The sequence below is a fragment of the Terrapene carolina genome, unplaced genomic scaffold (assembly GCF_002925995.2).
Source record: "Terrapene carolina triunguis isolate 2854851 unplaced genomic scaffold, T_m_triunguis-2.0 Scaffold67, whole genome shotgun sequence".
NCBI lineage: Eukaryota > Metazoa > Chordata > Testudines > Emydidae > Terrapene > Terrapene triunguis.
In genome coordinates, this window is record NW_020664418.1 from 33,659,730 (window position 1) to 33,684,156 (window position 24,427).

General features: G+C 39.9%; 1 protein-coding gene across 1 annotated transcript in view; it reads left to right on the forward strand.

Annotated features, from left to right (window-relative positions):
- The first annotated feature begins 460 nt into the window (after window positions 1-460).
- Window positions 461-24,427, forward strand: part of TRPM7 (transient receptor potential cation channel subfamily M member 7) — a 31,440-nt gene continuing 7,473 nt past the window's right edge. The window contains exons 1-13 of the mRNA XM_026648308.2: window positions 461-2,720; window positions 4,383-4,442; window positions 7,910-7,988; window positions 8,641-8,711; window positions 9,682-9,719; window positions 10,991-11,016; window positions 11,845-11,895; window positions 11,990-12,055; window positions 12,758-13,041; window positions 13,372-13,454; window positions 13,787-13,992; window positions 14,614-14,665; window positions 14,761-14,867. Coding sequence (XP_026504093.1) covers window positions 2,574-2,720; window positions 4,383-4,442; window positions 7,910-7,988; window positions 8,641-8,711; window positions 9,682-9,719; window positions 10,991-11,016; window positions 11,845-11,895; window positions 11,990-12,055; window positions 12,758-13,041; window positions 13,372-13,454; window positions 13,787-13,992; window positions 14,614-14,665; window positions 14,761-14,867 — 1,270 coding nt within the window. The 5' untranslated portion in view covers window positions 461-2,573. The remainder of the gene's footprint in view (window positions 2,721-4,382; window positions 4,443-7,909; window positions 7,989-8,640; window positions 8,712-9,681; window positions 9,720-10,990; window positions 11,017-11,844; window positions 11,896-11,989; window positions 12,056-12,757; window positions 13,042-13,371; window positions 13,455-13,786; window positions 13,993-14,613; window positions 14,666-14,760; window positions 14,868-24,427) is intronic.

Consider the following 24,427-nt stretch of genomic DNA (forward strand, 5'->3'; position numbering starts at 1 on the left):
CATAATGAAATTACCCGGGAGTTAAGCATTTCAAAACATTTGGCACAAAACCTTATTGATGATGGTTCTCTGAGATCTTCAGTATGGAAAAAACACAACATTGGAAATGTGTTTGGTTCTTCTTTTCCACAAGGAGACCTCGAGAGTAGTAATGCTTTATTATGTAACATTTCTATGCACAGTGAAAGAGATATTCAACATAAGACAATTGGCCAGGATTTAACTCCAGTTTCCAGGGGGGAAGAACTAAACTTTCAAGAGGCAGGTTCCTCAAGCAGTGCCTTTTTTCCAAGTGCTGTTTCTCCTCCAGAACTTCGACAAAGATTACAGGGTTCAGAGATCTCAAAATCCATTAATAAAAATAAAAAATTAGGCAATTCATCAAACAGCATGCCACGTCTAACATCCCCAACAGCTAAGTTATTTGTTAGCACTCCATCTCAGCCGAGTTGCAGAAGTCAGTTGGAATCTACAGCAAACAATGAAGCAGCAATTTTGTCTAAGGCTACAGAAGGAGATAGTAACGTAGAATTTGGTGCATTTGTGGGTAAGTATAACAAAGTAGATTGTGAATGTCCTGAAGTCATTAGTAGCTGCTCTTATCCTCTTGCTTCTGGCTCTGCTTGCCTTGCTTTCACCCAGCCTTGTGTTGAAAGTGGAGGATATGTTAATTGTGGTTTTATTCATGATGAAGATGACACTAATGATTACAACTGCAGAAGCAGAGTTGATACATTTGATGAGCAGTCCTCTGAGAACAGTATCCAAAAGAAGCTACCTCTGTCATCCAGCAACCAAGCATCGACAGTAAACTGTGACCCAAGTGGTGGTTCACGTGAAAAATTGAATATTAAAGATGAAGTTTCCAAAAGCCAGCATGTTCAAGCAATGGAACCACCAAATAGAGATTTAAATTCTAACATCATTACAGGACTACTTCAAAAACTGTGGACCAAATCGAAACCACAAGGTTTGATTTACCAAGAATTGTATGGTATTTTGGGTTTATTCTGGTTGCAGGTGACTTTATTCTACCATTGTGCTTTGCTATTTTGCTTTAAACCTTTCTATTTTCTCTAAACTGTATGGATGTTTTTAACTTTAAAATTATCATTTCTTTATAATTCTGTCACATAGACAATATTTTTCAGACAAACATTAGACAGCTATTGACCAATGACAGCTTCTTAATAATGTTAGCATCTCTACAGCTAAGGTGAACTCTAGAAGGACTAATTTTAAGGTCCCACTTTTTGCCCATGCAAAAAATATTGTCTATTTTTTGAGAAATTGCGGAAGACTTGTTTTGTCTAATGGAATCATGAATAAATATCTTTGTGGTATCTGTGTCAAGCTCAGGGATCCTTACTATGCTATCCTCCTCAACACTTTTGTGACCAGGATCTACCACTGTTACCTACAGTAATACTGTAGTAGTGCAGTAATATTTTAAAAACTTTCCAAAGTCCTTTTTTAATCTAATGTTACATGCTGCTTCAACTTTTGCATAACAGTAAAAAGGTACATGTTTTTTATTAGACTCTTTAGACACTCTTTGATTAATAAAACAGTGGCAGATTCATTTCGAAAGTAGGTGTTGGTTTACTAACTAAATACCGTAAATTAGAGACCAAATACTTTAAATTAGACCCAAATACAAGTGGAGGATCACAGTCTTAATCTGTCAGGCACCTGTGCAAGTGTTATCTTGCAAAAGCAATTGTGTAGGGGAATCCCAAAACATATTTTCCAAGTGATATTTACTATTTAAAGTTAAGTTTAAATTTAGACAAGAGTTTTGTTCTGATGCCATGATGTTTAGGTGCTCAAAAAGTAATATTTTTTTGACTTGTAGGGGGGATGGCAAGCCATTTAATTGTGTAATCATTAACAGGGCACATTATAATACAGAAAAACATTTATACTTTATTAGTTTGTTTTTTTAAAAGCAGAAAACACAAAGCATTTGAAATCTGACTGTATAGCTCAGTCAGGTCTTTAATTAACCACAGCACTAATAAGGTTAAGTATTAAGTATACTTATTTTACTTGAGCCATGCCTTCGTTATATGGTCCTTTCTCTTCTGGAATTTAGAATGTACTCTTCATCCATAATATACATGTTTTATAGAAATTCAGATGTGGTGCAGCTATATGTTGTCAATCAATTATGTTTGTTTTCATTATAAAACCATGCACATTGGTGGAATTCTGAAAATATTTCCTGTAACTATTAGGATGAAGTGTATATTTTAAAAACCTACCACAGGAAACTCTGCTTTTTCTATACTTTACACATTTATGTAAAAATAGTGAGACTCAGAATATCCAATAAAATGGTATATGGAACTAATCTAATTTATTTTCTTGAAGGAGTAATATTTTTAAATTGTATGAATTTTATTGTGGTGGTGTTCTACACATTTTAATATAGGAAAAGCAACAGTTCCTTATCTTTACTAACCTATCATTTATATCCATTTACTTCAGAGTTCTTCATTATAAGTCTGTCTCAATGAAAACATTGGCAGCATTTATTACAGTTTGTCCCCATCATAACAACAATATCTGGCATGTTCCAAATTTTTTCAGTGTTATCTTTGATACTGAATACTTTATATTTTTCAATTTACTGGGTCAAAGGTCACAGAGACAGCATGGAGTTACAACAATTTAAGGAGTCAGCAATTAAAATTAAAGAAAAAAATGCTAATATTGAGGTAAGACTGAAATTTTTACTTTCAAATTGCAAATCAGTAGTTTAATGTGGACATAGACATCTTTTTCATGTATAGTTTACAGTAGATTTTTGAAAATGTAAGAATAGATTTTTGCAAAACTAATATGAAAAGAAATTTACTAACAATCAGTAACAATGCAACCTTAACTATGGAGGAACTACGGTTGCTGCAAAATATGAAACTAGTAAATATTTAACAGGATTTGATAGTATGTAACCTCACAGAGGCCAACATTAGTCTAGCCATTAAAGTAAATTAAAAATGATACTTGACTTTAATTAGAATAATAATATAGATTCCAAGGGCAGAAGGGACTGCTGTGATCATCTGTTCTTACCCCTGTATAATACAGGCTATACACTCTAAGGATTGTTTTGGGGAAGTTACATCTTTTAGAAAAACATCCAATCATGATTTATTTACATTATCAACATTGCTATAAAATGAAACATTACCAATTTGAAATTCATAACTTAAAAGCAAACTGCAGTATTTAAGATTGAAATTCACTATTTGTCTTCCTGTCTTACAACTTATAAAATAAGATGACATCGTGTAATTCACTTCCTCTGGCAGACAGTTTCTTTTAAAATTGTTCACACCTAATTCCAAGGAGAAAATCTTACTTCTGAATTAACTTCAAGATTAGATGGTTATCTGTGACCAACCTGGTGATGGACCCTTGCTGTTAGAGCGTGAATAGATGATGTACTTTGCACTGAGCTAGCCAAGAGTATTACTAAAAGATTGCACTGAATGCTGATATAAAGTATGCATCTGTTTATGGTACTGGAAATGTCCACTTTAAATACTCAAGACATACCGTCTATACTTGCTCATTAGCCCGTTTGTTTATAAGCCGACCCACCAAGATGGTTAGGTAAATATAGCAAAAACTGTATGACCCTTTCATAAGCCAACTGTATATTTCAGGGGTTGGCAAACTTTGGCTCCTGGCCCGTTAGGGTAAGCTGCTAGCGGCCCTGGACATTTTGTTTACCTGGAGCGTCTGCAGGCATGGAGCCCCTGAGCTCCCTGTGGCTGAGGTTCACCGTTCCCAGCCAATGGAAGCTGCGGGAAGTGGCGCGCCATTGGCTGGGAACGGCAAACCGCCGACACTAGGAGCTGAGGGGCTCCGTGCCTGTGAACGCTCCAGGTAAACAAAACGACAACGTATTAGATATTCAATTCAATGATTCCATAGAATTTAAAATCATCAAATTTGGTGTAGACCCGTTTATAAGCCGACCCCCGCTCTTTGATGCGTCACTTTTTTACCAAAAATATTTGGCTTATGAATGAGGTATATATGGTAATTTGAATTTCCACTGAAAGTAAGAGGTGGATATGGGGGAGATATCTTAATCTACAGCTACTACAATGTGGAAGATCCAGCTTGCTCATTGTAGCAGAGAGAGAATAGGGTACCACTTGCAGTTATGTCAACAGATTCTCAAATAGATGAGGTGAGGCTTTAGATACGTAGTTGAGAGAATTCCAGTTTAGGGTACATTCATAACACTTTGAGAAAACTGGAATTCTGAAAGAGTGTTTTTTCTGAAGCGCTCAATTAATAAAATATGTGACCTTGAAGCCTTTTAATTTGTGTAACTCAGTCCATTATTTCACTTTCTTCTGCAGGAGCAACAAGAGGACTTTAAGAAAGCTATTCTGGAGGGCATGGAGATGACCAAACATCAGGTATATGGGAAGCATTTGATTTTGTTACAGTTGAGGAACCATTGCATCTGGCTCGGTACTCTTTCATGCATGAGTTCTAAAATGAAGTATGAGAGAACCTCAAAAATCCCTTGTGTGAAGAGGAAAACTTTGGAGATAGTGGAGGTTACACCAAAGAGCAGAAGCACGTTGATACTTATCTGAGTGAATCACTTTTTTGATTTGCATGTCCATAAACCCACTCCCCGCAATTGCTAGTAGCAGTTGCACCATAGTTAAGGTTGAATTTCTTTCCATTATAACTCCATTCTGAATACTCCCACTTCCTTTCCCCTTTCTTCCCCCTAAAAAACCCCAAATCCTTACACCCCCTCAGATAGGAGTCTGATCTATGACCAACCGAGAATTTCCCCACCAAATTTGAATTTAATCTGACAAACTGTTCATAAATTATTATGCCCTTTATTAAAAAAAAAAAAAAAAAGCTTAACCAAAATTAGCAAATTCTTCTAATTATTGTTTGCCATATACAAGCAAAAAATCTGAAAGGATATAAATTAATCTCAAGTTTTACTGACCAAGGCCAGATCTCAGGCAAGCTAATTAAAAGTTAATGTTTAATTGCAAGTAGGATGTTAGGTGCCTGACACCCCTGACCCTTAGATTGTCTTCAGGAGGGAATCCCTTCTCTTGCAGGCTTTACTGTTGTTGGGAGCATTGGAGAATTTTAACTGGCCCAGCAATGTAGCAAGTTTTGTAAAGCCGGGAGCTAGCAAGTCCTCTGCAGTACTAGAGGTTCTTAAGCACCACAGGTGATTGGATGCGCACAACTTCTACCTTGGTGAAGGAGGGACTGCAGTTGTGGGCATATTGAATAACAGAGGCTGCCTGGAAATAGACAACAGATTCTGTATAAGTGCTTGAAGCTGGTTTCCATTTGCTCTATCTGTGGGCAAATGCTGCCTCTTCACCTTTGGAGGCGCCAAAGTCAGCTCAGCACATCAGGCTGGAGCACTCTAGTTGCAAGTCTCTAGGGACCAATGTTCCCTCTAATTTTTCCCATGCATGTGTGGAATGAGTTTTGTTATGTGCACCAATATGGAGGTGATGTGTGGCGGGGGTGAGGCCGAGGGATTCAAAGTGTGGAAGGGGGCTCAGGGTTGGGGTGCGGGGGGGTGAGGGCTCCAGGCTGGTGGTGTGGCCTCAGAGGTGGGGCCGGGGATGAGGGGTTCAGGGTGCAGGAGGGGGCTTGAGGGTGGGGCCCAGGGTTGGAGTGCAAGGAGGGAGGGCTCCAGCTGGGGGTGCGGGCTCTGGGCTGGGGCCGGGGATGAGGAGCTTGGGGTGCGGGAGGAGGCTCAGGGCTGGGGCGGAGAGTGGGGGGGGGGGGGGGGGGGGGTTAGGGCTCCAGCTGGGGGTGCAGGCTCTGGGCTGGGGCCGGGAATGAGGGATTTGGGTTGCAGGCTTCCCCAGGGCCACGGCGCGGTGAGAGGACTCCCCCCAGCCCTCTCTCACCTCAGCAGCACCTGGACTGGGGTTGGGAGAGGTGCCTCTCCCCGACCACAGCAGCTTCAGGGCTGGGGGAGAGTGTCTCTCCCCGCCTTTCCCGGCCATGGCAGCTCCGGGACTTGGGGAGAGGTAAGCACCTGTGTGGCCCTTGATAGGCTGCTGCGCAGCTTAGAAGGAACTTAACTAGGGACACCTGTTTTCTGGAATCAAACACCACTGAACAACTTCTTGACATAGACAGTTCTGAGCGTTTCCAATATCAGTAGAATCAGGACATGTACTATGGCTGCCTTTTTAAGCATACCAGCATTTTCAGGACACTTAAAATAGTTACCCTTTGCTTGATTGACTGGGAGATGGATTCCTACTTCTAATGTAAGCACTGCAAAGCTATGGCTGCAAGACACCAAATGATATGATGATGATAGTGAGTAATTGAAGCCTAGATACTGCAGTGAGACTGGAGCTATGGATGACACTCAATTCCCCCTCTGAGTGCATACATAAAATTTCTGTTTAGGAATATGAAAGAAATCATCTTTGTCAAGCCAACCTTAGCAGTAGAACTGGTTTTAAAAAGGCTTACAACTTCCCAACAGTCATAGGCCTGAAAATCAGTCGAATTCACAGCCTTTCAACTTCTGTGCCTGTGCTCTTTAGAATCATGGATCTGTGGATTTTATTCAAGTAATTTTTGGCTTTCAGGTGGCTGGTAGTGTGCTCTAGATCTGAAATGCATGAATATATATGAGTATATTCTGTGATCAGGTTGTATCTCTAATTTTTGCTAGAAAAACAAAACTTTAAGTTGAGTATTGTTTTGAGGGCTGGCTGTGGTTCTGCATGTGTTCAGAAAGTATTTAATTATCTCTAAAACTTACCACCTGCACAAACTGAGGATGAACTTACTCCCTGCGTAGACCATGATGCTGCTAAGATGTAATGTGAATAGTGGGACTGCTCACATCCTTAAGATGAAGCACAAGCCTTTAGTCTTTGCTGGAGAAGGTATTTAAACAATTGGATTGATCAATGCCAAACTTTCTAGTAATCAACCCAAATAAATGCCTCCACTTTGGTCTACTAAGAGCCAGTTTGCATATTCCTTTTCATTCTATTTTGGCTTTTTTTAAGCCTGTAGACATTAACCCTCTCTTTGCTTGTTACTTGGTGATCAAATGTGTTAAACATATGCAGCCTCTAAATTGTCATATTAGAGGTAGAGAAGTAGTGTTAAGATTTTCTAGCTTTTTAGAGAAGATGACTTAGAATATTTAAATGACTTATTGATGTCTTTGAAAATTAGCTTCAATTTGTAACACTAAATTATACAATGGGAGCTAATAATTCAATTTTCACATATGGCTACAGTATATTTACAGCAGTGAAATATCAGTGTCAATTTACTTTTCTTTAGTAGTAAATATTCAGAATCTGGGGTAATAAATCCTAAATTCATATTTCCTTTCAAAATTTAACCTGGTTTAATTTTACAGATCTTAAGAGTTAGAATTTGAAAAATACAATGCTAATTAACTTATAAATTGTACCATAATTAAATTATACTTGAATAGTCTATTAATATTACCGTATATGTACAGATATGAGTAGCAGAACTTAGTATTTCTAAAGGTGTGAGATGTTTAATATATTTTTCAGTTATCTTTGTTTACTGTAGCTCTCTTTATTTCTCCTCAAACATATATCTAGTTTTTATTACTTATTCTAAAATTATTAGACTCAAGATAGCTGTAAGTAGGTGTTCATCTTTAAAATTTGTACTGAATTAACGAGAAAATATTTGTGAATTTAGCAAGCTGTAAAGGTACCCTTAAAATGTATTTATGCTGTAAATTTGAAAGATGGTACTAGAGAGAGAGATAATAGTTATATGCTGAACACTAAGCAGATTGCCAAGCTGCAAGAGGGGGAAAGTACTTCAGGAATGATGACTCATAACAATCTATGTGTTTATAATACAGGGCAGCCTAAGACAGGTTAATTCTTGTGATGGATTTACAGAATATCACAAAAACTCTTTGGCAATTCATTCAGAACAATGTAAGTGTGCTAATTTTTCTGGTAGTCCAATGTTATCTCTGAATTTTATAAATTATGCATAATACTTCATCATTATTTCAAAGGGTGCATCAACATAAAAATCAAACTTGTCTCTGAATATACATTTAACCTGCTGTTACCCGAAACACCAGAGTACTCTTAACTGAGAGTAGGGAAGAATCTTCTGTATATTCTAAAGGTTTTTAACTTTGTCCATTTGTTTAGTCAGTTGTACTGTTTTTTCCAAGATAGTCAGGTTCCCCTGTTCATGTGCTTTTTCACATAGTTACACAGAGGAGAGAATCAAGTTTTTTATAAAAAATGGAAAATGTTACTTTAAAATGACAAAAATTACAGGGAGATATAGATGTTACTACTTGAAACTAATAATTCATCTACTTCAAATGACTAGATTTGAACGTGAGGGTGTTTCCTTTTAAACTTACTTTAAATATATGTTTCAAACCATTTTTTTTTTTTTCCTCTTGGAAGACATGCCAAGTAACACAAAGTAAATTTTGTGAGTGTTTAAATTCTTTTATTAGGGGCTAGATTAAATGGCTCAGTTGCTCACTTTGTTAGGAAAGATTATTTTGGTAAACACATACTTGTCTGATTCTCTTATAAGATTGTAAATTGATTTCTTTTCTAGTTCACAACAAAAGTAGAAGAGCATCAGCTGAAGATACTCAGCAAGTAGACTCTAAGGTTGCATTGCTCACGGTTTGTATACACCAGTTGACAGTTTTATCAGATTTCTCAAAGAATTTCTATAAAATTATATCTAAAATAAAACATTTTATTAAGATACAGTTTAATACTTACTTCAGATTTAGACCAATTGACATCCAGTGGTGGTAGTCACTGTGAACTTGCTTGCCTAGTTAAAATAAAGAGATGTACCTCTATAAAACTGGGATCTGTCTGTCTTCTGAGGAGATTATGCTCAGTAAGAGATACAGTGCAGGATTTCAAAGAGGGCTTTTGATAGACAGTGAAAGGAAAGGAATCCAGATCTGACTGTATCCATCATTGCCCCAATCTCTGGACACATGCTCCCTGCAGAACTAGATTCCCCACTGATACTCAACAGTTGGTCAAAAATCATCATGGGAATGCTAGAAATATATGACTGTTAGGAAATCAGTATGAAGCTGAAACACGATGATGTACAGAGAGAGAAAAATAGATGGGCTACATGGAAAGAGTAAAGCTCAGTTTGGGGTGTTCTCCAGTAAGTTCAGGAGGAAACAGCAGAGGTCCTGTTTTGAGTGGGAGGAAGGATAAGGAGTTGAAGATTAGTGTATTTGTCTTCAGTACAGTTCTGTGAGGATAAGCATTAACTTGTGATACTTTACTGTTTTTATAAAGAATGTTCTCACTTAGGAGTAAAAGGGTTTAAATAATCCACTAAATAATCATAATGGATATAATCACCTTTTCTATTGTGTTAATCAGTTATTTGTTCTTGTATATCTTAATATATTATCCTTGCAGTATGTTATATCCTTCCACTATATTTGAATCTTTCACTTCAACTACTTTATCAATACAGTCCTGAGAAATACTGCTAGTAGTACCTTTTATTTTCATATCTTAACATAGACTATACAAAGAGGTTAAGTAAACTCATTCTGCTTTCAGTATTGGGGGAAAATACTTGTGATTTTTTTTCTTTCTTTTTGATTTAAAGGATTGGTTACAAGGTAGACCTTCAAGTAGCAATCAAATGTAAGTAAGTTTTCTAATCAGTGATGGTAGAATTGTCCAAATATTTTCTGATGCACTGTTATCTTTCTTTAGGGCTTTGGTTTTTAATTTTGGCATTTAAGTTATTATGGCAGTGGTTCTGAAACATTCTAGTTGACTTAAAAAATGAATATGAGAGCATGAATCTCTGAAGTGTAATCTCTAAAAACTAGAAAATGGTAGGCATTTTAAAAATCAAAGGGAGAACTGAAACACCATATTGTAAATAGTCAACTATTTTGCAGTAGATTAAGTCTTACAATAGTCTTGCATTAATATCTTTTTAAATTTTTTATATGCCACTGGAGAGCAGCTCCTTCCAACTCAATGAGCAATAATTAAACAAAATAAAGTGAAAAAGCAAGTAAATTATGTTTTCATTAAACTGTTTACAAACATGATTTGTTTTATTTGAATGACTGGTATACATGTAAGTTAAATAAAAGATCTGGCCTGTGACCTTTTTTCCTAATAAATGACTAATTTTATTCATTGAAATGCATTGACAAGTTCCATTTAAGTTAATGGAGCCACACATGCACATCTGAGGGTAGAATGTGCATCTAAATGAAATGGTCTAATTTAGAGAGACAGGGTGGTGAGGTAACATCTTTTATTGGACCAACTTCTATTGGTGAGAGTGACAAGCTTTCGAGTCACATCTCTGTGTGTCTCTCTAATATCCTGGGACTGAAAGGGCTACAACTACACTGCATACATGGTCTAATTTGACACTAGTTAGTGAATGTGTTTTTAACTATATATTTTTAGCTTTCTGGATCCTTAACCTACCTTTTTATTGTGAATCCTCCCCTGAAACTACACAGTTATTACATTCTTTAGTAATTGATCCCATTTAGTTAACTGTTTAATAAAGCCATAGATTTAATAATCTGATGATTGAAATAGAAACTGAACAGGTAGTTTTCAATTCAACACCTCTATGGGATTTAGCTCTTGTAATGAAAAGTTGATATGCTGTCATACATGAGGAGTTTATAGTAAGGCTTTGACAACATACAAATACCTAATCAGGGTGCGGGTGTGTGTGTGTGTGTGTGTGTGTTTTAATAATAAAAAAACTTTCTACTGTCCTTGAAAAGTAGAGTAAAGTAGTAAAAAAATATTGCAAGCTCAACAAAGTGACTCAAGGCTGCTGTATCAAAATCAAAAAAAAAAAAAAAAAAAAAGTGGCTATCTTACAAGTGCATCTAATACTTTTGTATGTCACACTCTCTTTCTCTCTTTTACAGGCCTTCTGAAGAAGATGCCTTGAATGGTAAGTTTTTTTGCCTTAATGCAAACAAGCGGAGGAACATTTTCAACAAACACAACACATGTACTGCATATTCTAATATGAGAATATATTTAACATTTGCAGGGCCGGCTCCAGGGTTTTGGCCGCCCCAAGCAGCCAAACCAAACCAAAAAAAAAAAAAAAGCCACGATCGCGATCTGCGGCGGCAATTTGGTGGGAGGTCCTTCGCTCCCAGGTGGAGTGAGGGACCGTCCGCCGAATTGCCGCCGAGTACCTGGACGTGCCGCCACTCTCCGGAGCGGCCGACCCAAGCACCTGCTTGACAAGCTGGTGCCTGGAGCCAGCCCTGAGCATTTGGTAGCAGAAAGGAATTATAAGATGATAGGATATGAAAATGAATGAAGGTGAAAACCAAACAGAAAGTGACTTTTATTTTAGAGTGCTAGAAAAAGAATGTAAATTATGGATTTTGAAAGCAGTAATTAGTGAGAGAACTATTTCTTTGTTTTCTGCTTGTGGAATGTGTGCTCTTTTGTATTTTTGAAAGCGTAAAAGTGAGTGTTAAATAGTTATCCTCAGTCATAGACATAAGTGACTAATACAATCCATAACTGTCATAAGGTTTAAAAAATCATTCATATTGCACATACAGGCTTCATAATTTATCAGATATTCAAGAACTAAATGTAATATCTGAGCTTTGCAAAGCAACTTTTTTTTTTTTAGCTCAGTATTCACTTTGAGAACATAGGAAGCAAAAAGTAGAAGAAATGCACCCTTTGCACGTATGAAGATTTAACACACGCTTGTGCAGTATACAGCATCTCTTATCTTTCTTGACTTTTGTAGGTATTGCTTCTCCTTTCAAGCCGATCATGGACACCACTTACTACTACTCAGGTCAGTATCATAAAACTAATAGTTTAAGTTTAAAAATTCCCATTTCTTTTTATTAGGTCTGAGAGTTCATGATTTCTATAACTTTCCTCTACAGCTGTGGAAAGAAATAACTTGATGAGATTATCACAGAGCATTCCATTCACTCCTGTGCCTCCAAGAGGTAAGAAGCTTAATCTTTTTAATTGGAGTAGGTGGAAGAGAGGTCAGAATGAGGGTTTAATGTTGGTTCATTAAGAACTCTGGCAAACTTTAAAAAATTGCTCAATTATTTTTAATACAGAATGGGCAGACCAAACTTGATCAACCATTTTGGCAGCATCTCAAAAATAGATTACAGGACAATAAATAGAAGTCTAGTATCAGTATCTCACAAGACACTCACAAAATGCAGACTTCAATTATCATAGAATCATAGAATATTATAATATCACATCTTTACTAATGCAGCTTGTTTGCGTAAAGGAAACTGTATGACTTAATTCTAGTACTCTTCTTAGTTATAAAACTTCTCTGAAAAGCATTATGTAAATGGTGTGGAAAAGCTCTTCAAACTGCCTTTTTTTTGCCTTGTTATGCTTATTTTATAAGGTTTCCATCATTGTGGTAACTAGGCATGCGTTGCTTGATTTAAACTGAGTGATTAATACTTCCAATAAGAGAAGCAAAAACATCATGGTCCCCTGCTGGTTTAAGAAAGAGATTAGAGAGGGTTCTTCCAATCTGTTATGAGCTCCCAATTGCATTAGGAATTTAACATCTTGATTTATCCATGTCTAAAACCTATTTAAATATTTGCAGCCTTGTTAGCATATTTCTTTTCAGAGTTTATTACAATTAACATTTCTGTACTGTGATGTTACAGGTGAGCCAGTCACTGTGTATCGCCTTGAAGAAAGTTCTCCCAACATCTTGAACAACAGCATGTCTTCCTGGTCACAGCTAGGACTCTGTGCTAAAATTGAATTTTTAAGTAAAGAGGAGATGGGAGGTGGATTACGTCGAGCCGTTAAAGTAGCATGCACGTGGTCAGAATATGATATCCTGAAATCAGGACATCTTTATATCATCAAATCTTTTCTTCCTGAAGTTGTGAATACTTGGTCAAGCATTTACAAAGAGGAGACAGTGTTGCACCTCTGTTTGAGAGTAAGTTTTATTCTTGACAATTATTAGACATTGACAGGCAAAAATATTAAAAATACATTTTCAGTAACTAGTATACAACGAAGTTTTGATGCTTCTAATGTTCTACACAAATCAAAGGCCAATTTAAATATTTCTTGTTCAATAGATTTTTATTTTGTGTCAAATAGTTCAATCTCTTGACACAGAAGGAATTAAAGCAGTTGTATAGTTGTACACAACTTCTGACAGAGAGTAAAAGGATAGACATTAACCTTCTTGCTGATCTTTTATTCCCCAAATTTTCCCCTACATTATTTAATGCATTACTGAAGTATGGGCTTTCAATTGTAGGAAATTCAACAGCAGAGGGCAGCACAGAAGCTCACGTTTGCTTTCAATCAAATGAAGCCTAAATCCATTCCATATTCTCCAAGGTAAGGGTGTTAAATTATTCATGACACTGCACACTTTCTACTAGCCAAGTGTACTTTTATGCATATTATCATTTGAAAAAAATGTGTCCTCGGATTCAGTACACTTTGCAAAAACACTATTTAAGAAGTGTCAACATGCAAATCTTCAGCCACTGCCTTGGGGAAGAATATTTCCTGTTGGTACTTAATAAGGACTAGACTTAACTTGTATTTTAGAACCTAGCCAGATTTAAAAATAAGTTTGTCAAACCAAAAGATTTATCAGGCAGCAACTGCATAATTGCCTTATCTTATTGGTTTTAGTAATATTTCTGAAATATATTCTTTATAAGGTTCCTGGAAGTTTTCCTGTTATATTGCCACTCAGCTGGACAGTGGTTTGCAGTTGAGGAGTGCATGACTGGAGAATTTAGAAAATACAACAATAACAATGGTGATGAAATAATTCCAACTAACATGCTAGAAGAGGTCATGCTAGCATTCAGCCACTGGACTTATGAATATACAAGAGGGGAGTTGCTGGTACTTGACCTGCAAGGTAATATACTTATTTTGAAATTGGGATTAGGGGCAATTCTCTTTACATTCTCTTTACAATAGCACCTTAATGAATGATTGTGAATAGTGTTCATAGCATTACATAATAATTTTGGTCCACTTTACTTGAATGAGCAGTGGGCTTAGTTGATATGCCATTACAATGCTATAGGAAAAACTTAGGACAAAAGTTGAATTCTTATTTTCTTTCTTAGGGTGTGTACAATAAAAAATGCTAACATGTATGTGTTGGCATCTTCAGTCCATATCTGTAGTATCTTAATTTATCCTCAAGTGTCCATCAGACATGAAAACACTCACAGCTAAGATGTAGGAATCTTATTCTCTTTGGGCAAAATTCATCTTGTGTAGTGGGCTTGCATGCTGTTCAGGAACCACTTAAGATTTCAAAATAGGGCTCGAATGGGATTTAAGTGGTGCATATAGTTTGGGAGGGAGCCATCTGTACAGAAGTGAATATCGTCCCGTAAATTTTGACTTTCTATCTTGATTTATGTTCTTGATGACAAATTTGGAAATCCTTACTGCTGAGGGATTCTGGTTTACAGTGTTAATTTATTCATGTACTGTATCCAGTTTAACTCTTATATTTTGTGTGAAGGTGTGGGTGAAAATTTGACAGATCCCTCTGTGATAAAAGCTGGAGAAAAAAGGTAAGATTAATGGGTTTTGTTATGAAAAATTAACTTGTATTTAATGTTTGACTTGGACAAATACATACCATTCTTTTGTATGCTTTATTTTAAAGGTCATATGATATGGTGTTCGGTCCCGCCAACTTAGGAGAAGATGCAATCAAAAACTTCAGAGCTAAGCACCATTGCAATTCTTGCTGTAGGAAACTTAAACTTCCTGGTATGTGGCGGGGGGGGGGGAGGGGGTTGTGTTTTTTGTTTGTTTTTGTTTGTGTTTTGTTTTTTACCCTTACTATTCATTAAATTGTGTGTAGCTATGTCACAAGTTGAAAATTTAAAGAATATGGAAAATAGTAACGTTAATTCTAGCATTTCACCATAGTAATTTTGTAATGCAAGTTTATGTGTTATTTCCTAGGTTTAAAAAAAACAAAAATGAAAAAACTGGTTCTTTTTCAAGCTATTTGGTGATGATCAGGGATCCTAGAAATCCTTTTGCTATGGAAAAATGCAGAAAAATACGGAATTTGCATTTTTACAGAGAATCTTTAGTTTTTACATTTTTTGAAAAAATAAAAACACGTTAACTGTTAATAAGGCTAAGATTTTGTCAGGGATATTGTTAGTAAAAGTCACGGACAGGTCACAGTTTCCGTGAATTTTTTCTTTTTTGCCTGTGACCTGTCCGTGACTTTTACTAACAATATCCCTGACAAAATCTGCAGCTCAGGGGGTTCCCCCGACACCCGCGGAGCCTCGGGGGTTCCTCCGGTGGCTGAGGGCTATGGGGTTCACCCGCCACCAGTGGCGGACGGTAGGTCTCAGGGTTCCCACAGCGGCCGGGACCTGCGGGGTACCCCAGCGCCCACGGTGGCCAGGAGCTGCAGGTGCAAAAAGTGAAATCCTTGCAAGCTGCATGGAAACTTCTTAAAGACACCATAGTAGAGGCTCAACTTGCATACCCAAAATTAAAAAAATGTAGTAAAATAACCAAAAAAGTGCCACCGTGGCTAAACAACAAAGTATAAGAAGCATTGATAGGCAAAAAAGCATCCTTTAAAAAGTGGATGTTAAATCCTAGTGAGGAAAATAGAAAGGCGCATAAACTCTGGCAAATGAAGTGTAAAAATATTATTAGGAAGGCCAAGAAAAAATTTGAACAACAACTAGCCAAAGACTCAAAAAGTAATAGCAAAAAAATTTTTAAGTATGTCAGAAGCAGGAAGCCTCCTATAAACAACCAGTGGGGCCACTGGATGATCGAGATGCTAAAGGAGCACTCAAGGACAATAAGGCCATTGCGGAGAAACTAAATGAATTCTTTGCATCGGTCTTCATGGCTGAGGATGTGAGGGAGATTCCTAAACCTGAGCCATTCTTTTTAGGTGACAAATCTGAGGAACTGTCACAGATTAGAGGAGGTTTTGGAACAAATTGATAAACTAAATAGTAATAAGTCACCAGGACCAGATGGTATTCACCCAAGAGTTTTGAAGGAACTCAAATGTGAAATTGCAGAACTACTAACTGTAGTCTGTAACCTATCATTTAAATCAGCTTCTATACCAAATGACTGGAGGATAGCTAATGTGACCCAATTTTTAAAAAGGGCTCCAGAGGTAATCCCGGCAATTGCGGGCTGATAAACCTGACTTCAGTACCAGGCAGACTGGTTGAAACTATAGTAAAGAACAAAACTGTCAGACATATAGATGGACATAATTTGTTGGGGAAGAGTCAACATGGTTTTTGTAAAGGGAAATCATGCCTCATCAATCTACTAGAATTGTTTGAAGGGGGTCAAAAAGATTGTGGACAGGGGGGATCCAGTGGATATAGTGTACTTAGATTTTTCAGAAAGCCTTTGAAAAGTTCCCTCACCAAAGGCTCTTAAGCAAGCTAAGCTGTCATGAGATAACAGGGAAGGTCCTCTTACGGATTGGTAACCAATTAAAAGATCGGAAACCAAGGATAGGAATAAATGGTCAGTTTTCAGAATGGAGAGAGGTAAATAGTTGTCCCCCAGGGGTCTGTACTGGGCCAAGTCCTATTCAACATATTCATAAATTATCTGGAAAAAGGGGTAAACAGTAAGGTGGCAAAATTTGCAGATGATACAAAACTGCTCAAGATAGTTAAGTCCCAGGCAGACTGCAAAGAGCTACAAAAGGATCTCTCAAAACTGGGCAATAAAATGGCAGATGAAATTCAGTGTTGATAAATGCAAAGCAATTCACATTGGAAAACATATTCCCAACTATACGTATAAAATGGTGGGATCTAAATTCACTGTTACCACTCAAGACAGAGATCTTGGAGTCACGGATAGTTCTCTGAAAACATCCACTCAATGTGCAGCGGCAGTCAAAAAAGCAAACAGAATGTTGGGAATCATTAAGAAAGGGGTAGATAATAAGACAGAAAATATGTCATATTGACTCTCTATAAATCCATGGTACGCCCACATCTTGAATACTGCGTGCAGATGTGGTCACCCCATCTCAAAAAAGATACATTGGAATTGGAAAAGGTTCAGAAAAGGGCAACAAAAATGATTAGGGGTATGGAACAGCTTCCATGTGAGGAGAGATTAATTTAGACTGGGACTCTTCAGCTTGGGAAAAAGATGACTAAGGGTGGATATGATCGAGGTTTATAAAATCATGACTGGTGTGGAGAAAGTAAATAAGGAAGTGTTATTTACTCCTCCTCATAACACAAGAACTAGGGATGAAATTAATAGGCAGCAGATTTAAAACAAACAAAAGGAAGTATTTTTTAACACAACACACAGTCACCCTGTGGAACTCCTTTCAAGTGGGTGTTGTGAAAGCCAAGACTATAACAGGGTTCAAAAAAGAGTTAGATAAATTCATGGAGGATAGGTCCATCAATGGCTATTAGCCAGGATGGACAGGGATGCTGTCCCTAGCCTCTGTTTGCCAGAAGCTGGGAATGGGCAACGGGGTGGATCACTTGATGATTACCTGTTCTGTTTGTTCCCTCTAGGGCACCTGGCATTGGCCACTGTCGGAAGACAGGATACTGGGTTAGATGGATCTTTGGTCTGACCCAGTATGACCATTCTTATGTACTCCACAGCTCCCTGCCCCCACGGGTGGTAGGGGACCCTGCAGCTCCCGACCACCGGAGGCTGAAGTCACAGAGGTCTCTGGAAGTCACAGATTCTGTGACATCCGCGACTTCTGTGACCAAATCTTAGCCTTAACTATTAACTACATTTTAGTGAAAGTACCAGTGTTACCTATTCAATGTGTGCAACCTCCTCCTCTTGTGGTTTATTTTTGAATGTGCTTTAAATTTACATAGCTAAACATACTCCAATCAACTGTTTCCAGTGTATAGAGCAAAGGTGGGCAAACTACGGTCGGTGGGCCACATGCGGCCCGCGGAACTGTCTTGCCCGGCCCTTGAGCTCCCGGCCCGGGAGGTTATCCCCTGGCCCATTCCCCGCTGTCCCCACTCCCCCCATCCCCCCGCAGCCTCAACTCGCCATGCCCCAGCGCTCTGGGCAGTGGGGCTGTGAACTCCTGCCGGGCAGCGCAGCTGCGAGAGCATTGTATTAAATTGCTCCCCATAGGAATGTGCTACTTAGGGAGAACCAGCACTGGAAGCTGTAAGTAGTACACCGTAAGTAGCACATTCCTACAGGGAGTAATTTAATACACTACTCACGGATAGGGAAGGCTTTGCCTCCCGGGACCCCCTGCCCCTTATCCGCTCCCCGCCCCCTTACCATGCCACTCAGAGCACCAGGACTGGCAGCCGTAAGTAGCACATTCCTACAGGGAGCAATTTAGTACACTACAGGCCCTCCATACAGTTTCGGAACCCCAGTGTGGCCCTCAGGCCAAAAAGTTTGCCCACCCCGGTATAGAGGTTCTCAATGGTGTATAGGGGTTCGTGTTTTAATGCATCTCAAATTTCACTTCAGCCTCTAGAAGTGAGTGATTAAAGTTACGAAAAGATGCCGAAAACTTTAAAAATCACCTCTAAAGACCGTGTTGCTGAACTTGGCAAGGACAAATTTCGCATTGATGGTAATGTGCTGTTTTGTACTGTATGCAGCAAGGCTGTAGATTACGTTTGAAGGCAGACAATTGTAGAACACCTTGAAAGCACTAAACATTAACCGAATGAAAGAAATGAAAACAAGAGGCTGAAACAGCATGGCCATCGACAACAGTAAAAAAATTGCACTGTGACTTGATCAGTTTATTAATTTTATTTTATTATTCTGATTGGCACTGGCAGGCTTTGAACTTGTTTAAAAATTGTAAATATATCAATAAAACGTGTTCAACTGATAGCTATATATATTATGGCTAGGGAAACTCAAGTTCAGCGTTTCATTTTAATCATGGGAAAAAAAGGATTTTTGTGTTTTTTTTTTTTTTTTTATCAGAGAATTTCAGGGGTTTTTTTTAATCACAGAAAACTACGATCCCTGGTGAGGAAATCTTATCTTCACAGTTCACGTATAAGGACCATTCTAAAAATAAGAAAATAGATTGCAAGAGGGTTGTCAAACTTCATCCTGCCACCCACCCCCGATATAGTGAGGTGAGGCGCTTTGTGCCAACCACCACACTGCATGGCAGTCCAAACTCTGAGTTCAAATCCTGCCCATCCTGCAATCAACTGATCCCCATAAAGAATGGGCACAACCAATGCTTCTCCTATCTAGGAGGGAGCCATATCCTGGATAAGTGCTTTGTGTGCAAGTTTTTCTCTGCCAGTACACACAAGTTCAGGTATGTTAGGATCAAAGTACATCTACTGTAGTGATCCATGTGGATCACTTCAGACCCAAAGGTGATAGTTATGACTAGAGCAAGGCCAGATGAATGAGTATTGACCACTAATCCCTCAAGCTGTCTTCATACTCCAGAATCAGGCAGTGGAAAGAAGGTGATGAGTACGTGAGCAGAGTCAGCACCATCAATGCTGACCACCTTAACATCAGCAAAGTCACCAATGCATAAGATCTTGGTGCCAGTAATCTCGGCACCAGCCCCTTCAATGTCAGCAGTCCAGCACTGATTACCTTGGCACCATAGACCTGATGCAAATAACTCCAGCTCCTGTACAGACTGCTCCACCCACAGACTATAAAGCCAGCACCTGCACCGCCCCATAAAGGGGACACCAATTTATATAGTCAGTCCAAACACAAGCGTAGGTCCAAGACTGCAGGTAGCTCCTGGAGGACGGACTTGAGACACCAGTCCTCAAAACACAAAGCCCCATAGCATTTGGGCAGAACAATAGACTCATTACTGACTGAGCTGAGCAAGAAACTCAGATATATTGTAGAAGCATCCATATCACCTCTAGCGACGTTGCCAGTACCAAAAAGGTGGATGGATATCAGCCCTTCCACAAGGAGATACTTTGCTCCTCACTATCACTAAAATACTACTTGTTGCCAGCATTGAGTATCAGTGTGGGAGTGTCACTGGGCTGGCCAGCCTCAACCAGGTTAATACACATATGGCATGCTACTATGGCCATATTGACCTTACTGGGGACCATCCTCCCATCTGTTGAGTAGCAGATTATCCTCCCACATGTCTAGAAAAAAATTGTTCAGCTTCACTGGCAAGACCACTTGCACTGGAACTGGATGTGGGCCGACAGGAACAGGAGTCAATAGAGGGACAACTCCAGTCTCTTCCCAGTGATCCTCCTTATCACTGGGCCAGGCAGTAACACTAGCACCTGTTCCAGCAATAGACAACTTTAAAATCTTCCAGGACTTCCTGTCCCAAATTGCTGAGATTAATATTGTATTTATTCAGGAAAAGTCTCATAAGCTCTTTGATGTCCTGAGCATGATGACACAGGCCAGAATTGCTCCCCCGAAAAATGAAAGCATTGTTGGACTATCCAAAGGACCAAGGCAGACAGACCCTGGCCACTCTTCCTCCCCCAAACAGGCGGAGAAAAAGATATCTGGTGCTGCAGAAAGATTGAATCCCCCAAACCCAGGGTTTTTGGTCATCTTTGCAGCACAAGAGCAACTGAAGTCCACTTAAGGCAATCCTAAGGATAAGGACCCTAAAAATTAAGACCTGTATGGGTGAAACTCATATTTATCATTCTCATGCTGCTTTGTGTGGTGGTCTACCAAGCACTGTTTTCCAAATACAATTACCCCATGTGGGACAGCATCACTCTTCCTTTCAAAAATCCTGCAGGATGGCAGGGATGAAATGGAAGGTATCATCAAGGAGAGGCACGTGCTTTAAGAACATCACTGCAGTCAGCCATGGATGCTTCTGATATGGCCGCAAGATCAAAGGCCATGGCCATTGCTATGAGACCAGTCTCATGGCTCCAGGCAACAGGTATAACATGTCAAGTACAGGCCACAATAGAAGACCTGCCTTTCAAGGGAATGGAGCTCTTTAGCCAGAAAACAAATTAAGTGCTCCATTCCCACAAGGACTCAAGGGGTTATATTAAGATCCCCAGGAATTTACACAGGTCTGTCTATCTGTCTCTACAGGAAGCCTTATAAATATCAATCCCTGTAAGGCAGCGGATGCCATCTTATTCCTCAGGTGATTGGCTTAGGACTGGTCTACACTACAGGGTTAGGTCGAATTTAGCCACGTTAGGTCAATTTAAAAATGACTGCGTTCACACAACAAACCCCGTTCTGTCAACCTAAAGGGCTCTTAAAATCGACTTCTGTACTCCTCCCCGGCGAGGGGAGTATGCTAAAATCGATCTTGCTGGGTCGAATTTGGGGTAGTGCGGACGCAAATTGACGGTATTGGCCTCCGGGAGCTATCCCAGAGTGCTCCATTGTGACCGCTCTGGACAGCACTTTGAACTCCTATGCACTAGCCAGGTACACAGGAAAAGGCCCGGGAACTTTTGAATTTCATTTCCTGCTTGGTCAGCATGGTGAACTCAGCAGCACAGGTGACCATGCAGTCCCCCCAGAATCGTCCCCCTATCATCTCCGTCCCTGAGGTTATCGCAGATTAGAAGGTGAAAAAAACGCACTCGTGATGACATGTTTTCCGAGCTCATGCAGTCCTCCCGCACTGATAGGGCACAGCTTAATGCATGGAGGCATTCAGTGGCAGAGGCCTGGAAAGAATTAAGTGAGCGCGAAGAGCGGAGGCAGGACGCGATGCTGAGGCTAATGGGGGACAAACGGACATGATGAAGCGTCTGTTGGAGCTGCAGGAAAGCCAACAAGAGCACAGACCCCCTGCTGCATCCACTGTATAACCGCCTCCCCTCTCCCCATGTTCCATAGCCGCCTCATACAGATGCCCAAGAACGTGGGGTGGGGGGAGGCTCCGGGCACCCAGCCACTCCATCCACTCCAGAGGATGGCCCAAGCAACAGACGGCTGCCATTCAAACAGTTTGATTTTTAGTGTGGCTACAATAAGCAATGTGGCCTTGTCCTTCCCTCCTCCCCCACCCCACCCGGGCTACCTTGTCTGTTATCTTTTTTTTTTTTTTTTTTTTAATTAATAAAGAAAGAATGCATGGTTTCAAAACAATAATTACATTATTTCGAAGGGGGGAGGGTGGTTGGCTTACAGACAATTAAAAACAACAAAGGAGATGGGTTTGCATCAAGGAGAAACACACACAACTGTCACACCGAAGCCTGGCCAGTCATGAAACTGGTTTTCAAAGCCTTTCTGATGTGCAGTGCGCCTTGCTGTGCTCTTCTAATTGCCCTGGTGTCTGGCTGCTCAAAATTGGATGCCAGGTGATTTGCCTCAACCTCCCACCCTGCCATAAACGTCTCCCCCTTACTCTCACAGATATTATGGAGCATACAGCAAGCAGCAATAACAATGGGAATGTTGGTTGCGCTGAGGTCTGACCAGCAGCACCAGTGAGCTTTGAAATGTCCAAAGGCACATTCTGCACTTGTTCACCCTATAGTTGAACTGAGCGGGCTCCCTGCTTGCCGTGGTATGGCGTCTGCACGGGTAACCCAGAAAAAAAGGCGCGAAACGATTGTCTGGCGTTGCTTTCACAGAGGGAGGGGCGACTGACGACATGTGCCCAAAACCACCCGCAACAATGTTTTTGCCCCATCAGGCATTGGGAGCTTAATTCAGAATTCCAATGCGGCGGAGACCTGTGGGATAGCTACCCACAGTGCACTGCTCCGTAAGTCGATGCTAGCCACGGTAGTGAGGACACACTCCGCCGACTTAATGCGCTTAGTGTGGACATACGCAATCGACTGTATAAAATCAATTTCTAAAAATCGACTTCTATAAAATCAACCTAATTTCGTAGTGTAGACATACCCAAAGTTGCTGATATTTTGGCTATCAGAAGCCTACACCTATCTTCAGGAACTGCCTTGCCATGTTCCACTGAGCCTGAGCTGCTAGCACAGCCAACAAATGGGCATTAGACATGACCACTCAAGGCTACCCTGTATAGTTTAATTTACTACTCCCTACGTGCCCCCCTCATCAACCCTTCTTAGGGACCCTATCCATGAGAGCCTGTTACAAACAGAAATAACCTCTTCATCTGGAAGCCATAGAAGTAGTACTGTGGGAGTACATGGGGAAAATGCTTCCACTCCCCATGATTCCTTATCCCAAAGAAGAAAGGGGTGGTTCTCCTATCCTAGACCTGAGGAGACTGAACAAATACATATATTTCCTCAGATTCAGGATGGTAATGCTTGCCTCCATCATTCCATATCTGCAAGCTCAAGATTGGCTTGTGGGTCTCAACTTGCAAGATTCATATTTCCACACAGCCATCCATCTGGCCCACAGGGAGTACCTAGGATTCATAGTGGGACCCAGCTATTGCCAGTACAAGGTACTGATATCTGGACTTTCCATGGCACAAAAAATGCCTAGAGTTGGTAGCAGAACACTTTTTTTTTCTTTTTAGGCATTCATTTTTATCATTACCTGTACAATTGGTTCATCAGGGCAGATCCCAGCAGGAGGCTGCAAATTTCACCCTTTCCCTGTTCACCCAATTAGGCTTCCTAGTGAACTACAAAAAATAGTGTCTCATCCCATCACAGTATATAGAGTTCAGAGCCCTGATTGACTCCCATTCAACAAGAGTGTTCTTCCCAAAGACAGGTTCCTGTTGATGCAGTCGCTAGTGTGTGAGATAGACTCGAGCCTGACTATGACGGTATGGCTGTGTCTGGAGCTGCTAGGCCATATGTTGGTGTGCACGTATGTGATACTTCTTGCCAGATTTTACCCGCAATCGTTCCAATTCAGTTTGTTCTCCAACAAGACACCAGATGAACAAGAAAGTGGTGGTCTCAACTCATGTCACAGTACTGAGCTGGTGAAAGAAACCTGGAAATGTGTGTGGAGGGGGACTGTTCTCTAGCCCCTCCCTAACAAAGACCTTAACATGGACACATCAGGAACAGGCTGGGGAGTCCACCTGGATCACCTACAAATGCAAGAGACTTAGGCCCCAGAGGACATGGGGTTTCACATCTATGCTCTGGAACTCAGAGCCATCAGTCTAGCCTGCATGGCCTTCCTACCAGTTCTTCAAAACTCTTCAGTGCAGGTCCTGACAAACACCTCCACAACGCACTACATGAACAGGCAAGGAAATGCACGTGCATCTACCCTCTGCCTAGAAGCCATCAAACTAATGGACATTGTGCCACGAACATGGGATAACCCTGATTGTCCTTCACCTCCCGAATGTCATCAACAACCTTAGCAGATTTCCTGAGCAAAGAGTCACCACTCATGAGGGGTCGTTGCAG